Source organism: Tauraco erythrolophus, chromosome 2, assembly GCF_009769465.1.
Source record: "Tauraco erythrolophus isolate bTauEry1 chromosome 2, bTauEry1.pri, whole genome shotgun sequence".
Classification (NCBI taxonomy): Eukaryota; Metazoa; Chordata; class Aves; order Musophagiformes; family Musophagidae; genus Tauraco; species Tauraco erythrolophus.
In genome coordinates, this window is record NC_141466.1 from 66339198 (window position 1) to 66351818 (window position 12621).

At 39.8% G+C, this 12621-nt stretch overlaps 1 protein-coding gene across 1 annotated transcript in view; it reads left to right on the forward strand.

Moving 5' to 3' along the window:
• The first annotated feature begins 2451 nt into the window (after positions 1-2451).
• The window catches only part of RCAN2 (regulator of calcineurin 2), an 84917-nt gene continuing 74747 nt past the window's right edge, over positions 2452-12621 (forward strand). The window contains exon 1 of the mRNA XM_086623815.1: positions 2452-2676. Coding sequence (XP_086479941.1) covers positions 2452-2676 — 225 coding nt within the window. The remainder of the gene's footprint in view (positions 2677-12621) is intronic.

Consider the following 12621-nt stretch of genomic DNA (forward strand, 5'->3'; position numbering starts at 1 on the left):
AATACTGGCTGTTAAATCTGTCTCTAACACGTGATTTGAAGTGTCGTAAGTGTGGACTCAGTGTTCCAAACTGGTACTCTTGAGCAGTACTTTTGACTAGTTTGTTTTCTTGAGGACTTCTGTTGTTAGCCCTGAGACTTCAGCAATAACAATTACTGATGTTTCTGTAACGTAAGGTTATGGAATGATGTGCTCTGTCATCAGCCAAACATAATTTCAGAGCTGCAGCAGGATTGAGGTTATACGAAAGGCACAGGCATAGCAAATTAGCTCCATAATTTAGCGTTGCTTTACTTAGATTAAGCCTGAATAAGCCCATAGAGTTTAATTTTGGACATTAATTCTAAATAGTATATTTGAACTAATATTTACAACTATTTATAGAGAATAGCAAGTATGCAAATATATTTATAGAGAATAGCAAGGGCAAATCTGAAACAGATGAGCACACGGTGTTTATGTAACTCCTTATGTTGTGAGGAGAAAAAGCAGCCAATGATTGCATATTGTTATTGAAAGAAACAAAAATATAAGAGAATTAATTATTCCTCCGAGTAGCTTCTAGACAGCTCACTGGAGCTCTATAGAGGTTATAGGTTGATGTCTAATACACCTGTACTAAGGACTGTCTATGCCAGTCATGATAAACACCTGAATTTATACTAATGATTGCACTGGTAATTAGTTGGACCCTTACGTAGAATCATAGAATGGTTTGGGTTGGAAGGGACCTCAAAGATCATCTAGTTCCAACCCCTCTGCCATGGGCAAGGACACTCTCCACTACACCAGGTTGCTCAAAGCCTCATCCAACCTGGCCTTGAACACTTCCAGGGATGGGGTGTCCACAACTTCTCTGGGCAACCTGGTCCAGTGCCTCACCACTCTCAATGTAAAGAATCTCTTCCTTATATCTAATCTAAATCTCCCCTCTTTCAGTTTAAAGCCATTGCCCCTTTTCCTATCACTACATGACCTTGTCAAAAGCCCCTCTGCAGCTTTCTTGTAGGCCCCCTTTAGGTACTGGAAGGCTGCAATAAGATCACCCCGGAGCCTTCTCTTCTTCAGGCTGAACAGCCCCAACTCTCTCAGCCTGTCTTCACAGCTGAGGAGCTCCATCCCTTGCATCATCTTCATGGTCCTCCTCTGGACTTGCTCCAGCAGCTCCATGTCCTCCTTGCGTTGGGGACTCCAGAGCTGAACGCAGTATTCCAGGTGGGGTCTCACAAGAGCAGAGTAGAGGGGCAGAATCCCCTCCCTCGACCTGCTGACCATGCTTCTTTGGATACAGCCCAGGATACGGTTGGCTTTCTGGGCTGCCAGCACACATTGCCGGCTCTTGTTGAGCTTCTCATCTGCCAGCACTCCCAAGTCCTTTTCCTCAGGGCTGCTCTCAATCCATTCTCTGCCTAGCCTGTACTTGTGCTTGGGATTGCCCTGACCCACGTGCAGGACCTTGCACTTGGCCTTGTTGTACTTCATTAGGTTCTCCCAGGACCACCTGTCCAGCCTGTCAAGGTCCCTCTGAGTGGCATCCCTTCCCTCCAGCGTGTCCACATCACCACACATCTTGGTGTCATCAGCAAACTTGCTGAGGGTGCACATAATCCACTTGCCTGGTGTGAAGTTTACTCTTGTGTCAGCAATAAGGGTACTGTTTGATTTATGGGGCTGTTACTTCTGTGTCCTTCAGTGTGTCTTAAAATTATCTTTCTATCCTGATGGATTTGGGATACAGGCTCTAAAGTCAGCAAGGCTTTTGTGAAAGGTGGAGAGAATCGTCTCGAGTCCACGCTTCCCTTCACATTTTTATTTGCTTCCTAATGTGATTAAGATGCAAACAAACAAATTGCTAATAAGCGTGGAAAACCAGAGTACTTTCTGTCCTTAAACCATAGAAAAAACTGGCTTTATTCTTGTAATAGTGATGTGTCTTAGTTGTACTGTTTTTTGATGATTCTGTGTTCACGCCACTTTCCAACAGGATCTTTTTTTTTCCTTTGAGTTGATGCCTGATATAGTTTTCAAAGTTATTTTCATCTTCTTATCCACAGTGTACACTTTCTTTCTAAGCTGACTGCAAGCCCAGAAGTACCAGCCTGCCTTCCCAGTATCAAAACAAGGCTCTCTTAGACCCAAATACAACACAGTATTTTCATTTAGGGCAAGAAGCACTAAGTAATGCCTTGCTTCTGGCTGCCTTCGGCAGCCTGTGCTGATGTAGTTAGGTCTTTCTGTGCTAATAAATGAAACTAAAGCGAAGTCCCTACCTGAACCTTGGTGAAACCAGTCTTAGTGCCCTGTTTCAGAGGTCAGTTGCTGCCTTACAATAGTGTGAAATAGACTTGCTACAAGCTAAGCCCCCAAACTAAGAGTTTCTGGGTTAACTTGTGTATGTGATATTTTTAAAAGTATAGTGTAACTGTGTCTCTCTTCTCCATGCTGCCAGGGATGAGGGGAGACTCATACTTCTTTGGAATGCGAGGCCTCGGTCACTACGGCTGCATCCCAGAAGATGGAGGACAGTTCTTACTCTACTCTATCAATGGAGACAACAATTTAAAGAGATGTTTTGCAGAGGAAGATTTTCATGAAATAATTGACTTCAACGATCTCCCGAATTCTCTCTTTGCTTGTAATGTTCACCAGTCTGTGTTTGAAGATGAAGACAGTAAGGTACAGTGTCAGTTTCCATGTTTTCAGTGCAAGAGAAACATATGCCTTGTGTTTGTGTTTATTGCAGTTTCAATGACTAAAGATAGTTTAATCTTTCTTGTACAAAGGGACTGGATCACAAATACGAGTTTTCTAAGGTGGCAACAACACTTTGCCATGATGTTTATTTCAAAAGCTTAAACCCCTTTTTTTCAAGTGTGGTAAACAAAAATGTTTTTCTTTTGTTAAGATTTGCAGAATACTGCGATGTGGGTACATGTCTTCATAGCAACCAGAGCTGCAGTCATGATAGATGTGGCAAAATTAAACATGTGAAAGTTTCTCCCACTTGCTGATCACATACCACTGCAGTGGGAGGCTGCCTTTCTTGTATTTTCTCAAATGTTTTAAGTTATCTGAAATACTCTTTTATCTGGAAAATCCAAAATGAATGCTAGAACAAAGACAAGAGGAACTGCTTGAGAATATTTTTAACTCTGCAATTAGTTTAAAACAGAATGGCTGAAAACAATAACCTCTTAAAATATATTAAAAAAAAATTCAACTTTTGCAGGAACTGTTTGGATCCTGTTTCTTAGCCTAGTGTTCTTCCTGATGGAGCTATCAGGGATTTAAAACTGATAGCTCGGGGCTTTATTGTCTGATGAAATTAGTCTAGGCTAATTGTTACAGGCACATTTGAGGCTACTCAAGCATCTTATCTGGAATTTTCAATTCAGAAATTAACTGGCAGTAGTAAAGTGGGTTTTGTCTGGAGCTGACTGAGGAGGTATCCAGATAAAACTACAGATCAGATTCGCTGGAACCAAAGCTGGCCAGGATTGACAAAGGGGCTTTAGTGGGGAAATTACCAGATGGAAGGGAAATAAAACAAGACTTCTAAGGATACGGGCTTCCTGTTAAAGATTCTGAAAGTGGTATCTGTTGAGGCTGCACAAGTGGAATTGTTTGGGTTTAATTTTTTAGACGTCTTTGCCTTCCGTAATGATGGCTTGTGTATGTTTTGAGTAATAAAGCTTAAAAGAAAATAAAAGTTCATACCATAGCACTAAACAAAATGATCGTAGTGTATATATAAATAAAAAATCCTACACTTTAAATCGCGATCTTGGAAAACAGTGCACCATTTGATTGTGTTTAATTCCTTTTGATAATAAGCATCTTGCATCTATGTTGTGCCATTTTGTGGAATTTTGTAGCCAGCCATCTGATATTGAAGTTCACTAAAGTTGAAGGGGTCTGTCTGAAAGTCCAGTTTTAAAGGAAGAACGTAGAAGCCTGCCTACAACTAGAGAATCTCTCTTCATCCTGCAAGAGATTCTATCCCCACTTGCTCCTGAGCTTTGACTTTTGAGAGCTGTATTCTAGTATTTAGCTGATGGCTTAGTTAGAAAATGGAATGGGTGATTATGTAAGTATGTGGGATAGCAATCCCCAAAGACTTGCAGGACTTAAGGATGTGTCTTAAGAATAGTAGCTGGGTTGTGGAGGTGGATATTCTGTTCCATGTGTGCCTGTAAACTATCCTCAACGACATGGATTGAACAGCTCTGTTTGCAGGTAAGTAGTTATTCCCATAAGTCTATATTTAACTAGATGGGATTACCTTCAGATTTCTCATTAAATCCAAGGACCTGGGGAGCTGATTATGATTTTTATTATTCCTGTAGAACATGTACTTGTGTTCCTAGTTGATTAATACCCGTAATCCTTTCTATTATTAACTGTTGCTGCAGGATAAGAGCACACATGAATTCAACATAAAATATTGTCAAGTTACAAAGCTAAAGCTTTGAATCTCACACAGTCACAATTAATAAATGCTGCTAGCAATCATATCTTCAATTATGTATTGATCCAACATGTATATATAGTGGTACACTAAACTTTTTAAGGAACATGCTACAGTAATGGTTATATCTACCGTAGTTTCATTGTTTTATCCATTCTACAGAAAGTAAAGTTTTTGCAGTGTATCTTTGACTTCTACTCCTGAGCTAGACTTTTAGGAGGGAAAACAAGGTATGACTGGTTTGGAAATCACAAGTTGGCTAGTAAAGAAAGCCGGAGGAACCTGTCATTGTAAATCGTTGTTTTGATTTGGTATGTGAACTTGGTACAAAAATAATATTTACATATATGAACTTCTGAGTGGCTCTGGCATGTAATAATCTTAATTTATTATATAATTAATTACGTTATCTAAAGTGTCTTAAGAGGCTGAACTGTCAAGTTCAAACTTTAACACACAAATATCTAAGCAATATATTCACTAAACATAGGTTCTAAAAGCAAACGCCTTAAATATTTTTTGTTTTATTTGAAGGCATTTAACTACTTTGTATCAGATATAGGGTAAATTCCGGTGTGGGCTTGAGTGTGGGCTTACAGCAGCCTTGAGGGAACACTTAGCTCCACGTGCGCCTGCACTGTGGATAAGCTGATTTGCTTTGTGTGTTCTTAGTGTGTCCTGTATCAGATGTACCCTTTGACCAATATCATGTGGCTGTACAGCACTTCTTAGAAAGGATTCTGTGTTGCCTAACAAGAATGTTGATGGCATCTCCCTGCATTTGGGCCTCATTTTCTGAAGATGAGGAATTCTTGCAGCTGAAGGCTGTCCTCACACCAGGCTTGATGAGGCTTGATGTGAAAGCTCACGCCAGGCTTGAGTTTTCTCCTAGCTGGCACACTGAAGTCTCAAGGTAGAGTGCGTCTGAAAAGTTATGGGCCTTGGGATCTGAAGACAAGTGTTGCCATCTGGCTTAAAGGAAGTTACTGAGGAGTGACTGCCTGATCTTAAACACTGGCAGAAGAAAAGGGGACTGTAGCTTAGTACTAGCTACGTGTATCTGATTTTTCTACAGTAACAGAGCATCTGGTCAAAAATATTTCCCTGCCTTTCCAACCTGTGTTCTTGGAAAGAAGTATGTGCTTAGGTCAGGAGAATGCTCTGGATACCTGGGTCGATAATACGGGCATTTAAGGATTTTCTCAGGATGGTTTAGAAGCTTCAGTGCACTAACAGCTTGCTACAGCTGCAGGGAGGTGGTTTTACTTATCTCCACTCCCATCATGGACAGCTTGCTCCTTCGTACAGAAAATGAAGTTGTACCTTCTTTACAATATGACTAGAAAATACTGGGATTTTAGTTTTCAAAGAACAAAGGTGCGGAGAAGTAGATTATCCAACAGGCTTGTTGCAAAGCTGTGGTCCCATTCAGCTGTGTCCCCATCACTGTCCTGTGTTCTGATCACTTGTTTTGGTATATAACCTGTTAGTGGTAGGGGCAAATTTTTTGGAGTGTACAGCACTGACTTGGTTGGGTCATGGACTTCTTATTGTAAAGAAGCTAAAAATAAAATTACTCCTAAACCCTGGGATTTGCCACGTCTCTTGGAAAAACTGCTGGGACTACTTACGTGAGCAAGATATGGCAAAATTGAGGCTGTTATTTTTGGCTGATAGTGTGACTGTATATGAGGTGCTGCTCCTTTTATCTCTCCTGATAAAGGAATTGTTGTGGCAAGCCAAAGGGCATGACTCTGATTACTCCTAAGGGTGGAGATGTGTGTGTTATAACAGTTAATTGCTACATATAACCCGCAGACTTTTTGGATAATAACCCCTTTGTTGTTGCGCTTTTGTTATGTATCTATCACTGTTTTGTAAAACCATCCTTTCTGTAATGTGACTGTAATTTCCTTCAGGCTGTAACTGGTAAGCACACTGTCAAGTGAAGCATCTTTGCCTCCTCAGATGACTTCTTCAGATGCTGTAGTGCCTCAGGAGATGCTTACACAAAACTATCACTATTAGAATATGCTTCTGGGAGGGAAGGATGTGTTTCCTCAAGCTGTTTAGAGGCTGTATGCTCTTCTTTTTTTCACTATTTTGGCTCAAATTGGAGGGAGCGCCTATTAAACAGGATAGTTATATTTCAGATATACAATGATTAATCAGTTTCTGAGCATTTTATTTATGGTGGAGTTGCCTAGGAAATGATGGCCAAAGTCCATTAAGTGCTTTTTCTTGCCAATGTAACTCAAACCAATAGGAGATATTATTACTTTATTACTTACTTATGTATTTGTGCATGAGAAAATACAGTGACCAAACGTGTCTAGTTCTGGACTTCCCAGTAAAGGAAGACATGGACATACTGGAGAGAGTCCATTGAAGGATCACTAAGATAATGGAATAGAACATCTCTCGTATGAATAAAGGCTGAGAACTCTGAGACTCTTCAGACTGGAGAAGGCTCAGGTGAACCTTCTAAGCGTGTGTATTAACACCTGAAGGGAGGGTGCAAAGAAGACAGAGCCAGGGGCTCTTTTCAATGGTGCGCGGTGACAGGACCAGAGGCAATGGGCACAAACTGAAACACCAGAGGCTTCCTCTGAACTTCGGGAATGCTTTCTTCCTGTGAGAGTGACTGCGCGCTGGCGTAGGTTGCCCAGGGAGGTGGTGGAGTCTCTCTCCACAGAGGTGCTCAGAAGCTGTCTGGATGTGGTCCTGGGCAGCTGGCTCTGGGTGGCTCTGTTTGAGCAGGGTGGGTTAGACAAGATTACCTCCAAAGGCCTCTTCCAACCTCCACCAGTCTGTGATTCCGTGAACATATGTTGAAGTGTATCCTAGTTCTTCTGAGGAGGGTCAGTGTGTGAATGCAAGATCAGGGAATGAAGGTGATTAAAAATGTGTTTCCTGAACCATGAGCTTAATGAGGGCAGGGTGGGGAAGTCAATGGAAAAGATAATCTTACTGTGATAGAAGGACTTGAGTATGAAAACAGTTACTATTCTCATGAGAGATTTTTTTCACGTTACAACTTTATTTACATATATTAGATAACTACTTGCTTTTATTACAGAAGCCTATGCTAGACTTCAGTTGACTTCTTTTTTAAGATGTATTATTGAGCTTGGGCCTTTAAAAAGATTTAAATCTGACTCAAGTGAGTGCTGGAATATTTGTCCAAGGATGATGCTTTAAAAGAACTCTGTAGCCTTACTTGGAAAGGCTGGCTTCTTCTGTACTTGCATTCAGCTTTCTCAACAAAGCATATCTTCATGCTGCTATTTTTACTTTTAAGGTGCAGTAAAAGACCCTGAACTGTTCAATGGTCTGCTGTGTGGTCTTTAACTTTTATATGTTAATTCTGGAACTGAAACTTTCTACTGATGCTTTGGCTCTGAAGCATTTAATTGAAATGTGTCTGTTCAGTGCTTTTTTTAAACAAAGTGGAGCTGGTGTGTCTGCTACCATTTGTGAAATCTTTCTTTGGTTCCCATTTCCTACAGGCTAATTCAAGAAGATGCTCTAGGAGGCAGGCTTTGTTTCTGCAGAGGAAGAGCTGTTCCTTTTGCCTTCACTTTTAAAAATCTAGATTGTGAAGTCAGAACCTCTTTGGTCATATTACATCACTGAAGCCTCTAGGTGTTGAGTCATCATTATATTTAGAGGGTGGCACACTTCTTTTTAGTCTAATATTAGTATTCAAGCCTGGACTCAGTGGAAGGTCACCCTAGCAAAGATGAAGTCACCGCTCCAAGCCTGGAAAGGAATGCAGACTTCATTCTGCCTTCCTGGTACACTTGCTGTTGCTTTGTTTTACTTTCAGTTTTTCTACCTTTTAAGGTTGTTGTCCGTTGATATGATAATGTTATCAGAAACTGCCACTTGAAACAGACCGTGCCTTGTGCTGTGGAATCTCTACCTACATTGTTTTGTTCTGTTTTATAAATGAGTTGAATGTTATTCCCTGTCATTCTGTAAAAATTGAAGTGTTTCTTTACTATACACTGTATATGCATCTAATCAAATAAAAATACAGAGAGCTTGCAGAGCAACGAGCAGTGTCTTTCAGCATTTTGTGAATCATAACTTCCCTCTCGGAATCCTATCTTGCACTCTTCCCTGAGTGGTGGTTCATGGACATCTAAACTACTTTTTTGTATAATCATGGAGGCACTAAAATACAGCTATAGGAGGCTGTTCTTGCTCTGAGAATTATGCAGTCTAAAAAATTCATTTTCCATGGCATTTATTCTGTAAGCCACTTCAAATACTTTCTCTGTGAACCATATCAGTGCAATGTAGTATTTCAGCTGAAAATACGTATGAACTTTCATGCTCTACATCTGAGATGCCATCTGACTGCTGGAGTGATATGGAGTCATAATCCCAACTTTTTCAGCCCCATTATATAAGTCCTCTCTACAACCAAAAAGAGCTGTTGATTTTTGTCATTCATAAACCTACCTTAATTCACTTCCTATGGTATAGCTGCTAGACCTTGTTAGTCAGCCACGTATTAACATGTGAAATGGGTTGCTGGTGTGATAGCTCCTTTGTGTAGCTGTTGGTTTTGTGCTTTACTCATGTGTCAGTTCAGTTGTGTTGAGGTGCTCATATAACACAAACAATCACTTAAGTCAGACCTACTGTGTCATGTGAACTATCTAAACATGACGGGCACTAAGATCTATAAAGCATATTAGGGCTGTACAACCACAGTAACAGTAAGATGCTGAAGCTTTACCTGGAGAAAGGGCAGTAGTGACGTTAACCTTCCTTTATGTTTGGGATCTACTGAGTGTTCATTCTGGTTCAGAGGAATAAAATGAATTAATTTTAGTTGTTGTGGTTTGCATGTTCAGAATTTTAATACGTGTGTGTATATATATATAAAAGGAGATTATTCAAGGTTGCTCTTGTTGCTGTTATCAAGAAAACTTGCTGAGGGTATTAAAGGCAGCTCATGTATTTACATATATAGATAGGGTCTGACACTAATGTTCTCCAAGGTGATCTGCAGAATTTCCAATGGAACTGTAAGGAGTCGTTAGTCTAGTCTGGTTTAAACATTCCTTCTGTCTTCCTTCTTAGGTCTTTCTGGCTGTTACTGAAAGGCTTCAGCATTTCTACTGTCTTTCTGGAAAAATGCTTTATGACTTGATAGCATTTGAAGAAACACAAAGAGCATGCTGAAATGGTGCAGTTGTAGCAGTATGGTCAGGTTGAATGTGTGCATATGCCTATTTCATACCATGCAAGTAGCAGGTATACTTAGCCATGATTATCCTGTTGGCATCCAGGAATTGCCAAACTCCAAATATTTGTAAATTCAATCACTAATCAATACCTGCTCTGAAAATCTGTTGGTCGTTGTTTTTTTTTTTTTTTAAACAATAAAAAAACCTCAACCATCCAAAAAAGTGACAAGTATTTATGGGACTGAAACACCACTGTCTGCATTGTGGATGCTCTCTAATAACTTATACGGTGCTTGGGATTATTTTCCCATCCATGCACGGGGTGCTTGGTAGCATAAATGCCCGTGTTTTGATGGGAGAATGTGCCTGGCAAAAGACCAACTGGGTTAAAGGTAGGCCTGTATTTGTTGCAGCTGAAATTTGGAGTAGTGCTTCAAAGCATCTAACTATACTAGTTGTTTGTAAATTACAAAAATAAACTGATTAATGTTCTTTCCAGAACACACAAGTCAGCAGTTACTGTCTGCTTTTTAAATTTGGAAATGTACTTTTCTCCAAAGAGCAACTATGGAAAAATTCTTCTAGTGTTGGCTTTCTGTGGTCGTACTCTACTCTGCAGTCTAGAGGGAATGTGTTATCTCAAGAAACCAGAGTGGGTGGGAAATCTTTCCTGGGAAAGGACCATTCAGGGTAAATATTTCTTTTTTTTTTTTTTTTGTACAGGAATATAATTTTCTTACCAGTTCTGCTAAAATATACAGAGTTTTGAATAATGAGACATTTTAACAAAGGTGTTGGCAAATCCATGCCAAGGTTGTGAGGACATTGTGTTGTGGCATGAGAAAAGATAGGCTCTGGGAGCCAGAGAGAATTGCAAGGTCAGTAAAGAATCATTCTGTTAATTAGTCCTTTCTCTAGCACAATGGACTTTGTAGGATAAACCGTGGGTAGGTCTGATTTAGATATCCCTAAACACTGTGCAAATTTAGATTAAGATTCCACTTTGCAGTTGTCTGTCTCCTGTAATAGGTTGAACTAAATTCCTGGACTCAAATGCCTTTTGATCTTTGAGGAAGTCGAGATCTGGCCTGGAACACTGAGGCTGTGCCTTTCCTCTGAACTCTCTACCAGTGTTAGCTGGGATGTGGAGTCCAACCAAGGACGTCTGCTGATCTCCAGAGAAGTTTTGTTGTTGGTTGTTTTTTTCCTTTTCATTATCCTGCTTGAAAATATTTGAGAGTTTGACTGCATATACATGGAATACTGAGCCTTTTTTACCTCAAGATGATAGCAGGATATGTTGCTTTCTGGGATAATAAGCAAGAGAACCTAGCAGCCATCTCTCCGTGCCATTTTATGGTATTTCATATTGACCAAGTTTGAGAGGGTTGGATTTATTGTAACTGGTGATACTTGCCATTATTGACCTCTGTTACTCTTGGGTGTATTTTTGCCTTTTCTTGGCTGGCAATCTAAGATGTAGCAAATTTTTTGTAAAGTGATACAAAGCCAAGAAGATGGATACCAGGTCACACTTGGAATAAATCACAGTAATGATTTCTAAAGGAACTTCCTTGCATCTAGTTAAAACTTACATTGGCACAGCGCGTATTAAAACAAGAAGTCAACCCTTCTGATAGCTGCTGCTGCTGCAAGCAAGAGCTACATCTTTCAAAGGGAAAAGCTGCCTTTATGTAGTTTATAGAAAAGTCTTTGGTTTGTTTTGCTTAGTAGTTATCAGCTAATATCTGCTAATAATCAAATAGTTTTGCCCTTCTCCCTCCAGCAAACTCATTCTGAAGTCAACAAAAATACTGTTTTTCTAGCTGATAGTAATCAAAAAGTGCAGTAAAGCCATTCTAATGTGGTTAGGGCAGCAGCTGTTCCTTATTTTAATACCATCAGAGGTCTTAATCCATCCACAAGTTCTGATATCAGTTTTCTGGCCCAAGGAAAAGGCTTCTAAATGAAGGTCAGCCTTCATTACCAATGCATAAAGACGCTGCATTTACAGAAGCTATGTTCTGGCTTAATCGCATTCAAAACAGTACATTTACAACTCTAATTACCAGTTATCTAAGGGAATTTCTCAAATGTTTCATAAAAAATATGTATTAAGGACACTGCACCAGAGTTTAATGTAATTAATAAATCAATGTTTAATAAAGGTGGGTAAAATTAATGCTTGAAAAGGGAATGTCATCTTAGAAAATGAGGGATACTGGAAGGTGATTTTAGGTAATACAGAGCGGAGGAGAGAGAGAGCGAGTGCAGCTTTAAGATTGTGGCATTGGTTGAGACAAATTCTGCAATAGATTTGGGCACAAAGGTGAAAGATGATGTTCAAGGTTGAATCAAAGTGAAATGAATTATCAGTTACTTCTGTGCATTTGAAAACATGTTTTCTTCTGTGCCAGATAAGTTCATGCTGCTTTGTGGTTGATGGAATTTTTAGCGTTGCCTGCAAAAGTGCAAGGATTTCTCTATGGCTGCATGCTCGGATCCAATCCTCAGGCAGTAGATCTGCTGATAAACTATATCATTCTGTCCACTGAGGAGTTTGTTCAAATTCTTAGTTTCCTATCTAGTATGAGTGCGTGACATTTTTTTTTTAATCATTATCTTGTACTTTTTTTGTTGTCTTGCTTTAATGTGATTACTTTTAACTGTAGGTTCTTCTGCTCTAATTTGATTACGTTTTTGGACACTTTACCCTGCTTATATGACATGACTTTTGTGCCGGGCTTTGAAACTTAATACAGATGCAGGGGCATTGCAAATATGGTAGATGTAATGTGTATGTCTCAGAGGGATTAGAGAAACCTTTTCTACGTGATAGAGACTAATGAGCTGGAAGCTAAGATGACAGTAGGATGGGGAAAAAGAAATTACGGTATCCCCGGCAAGAGGGTAACGAAGGCATCTATTACACTGCAGCAGGGTGGATTC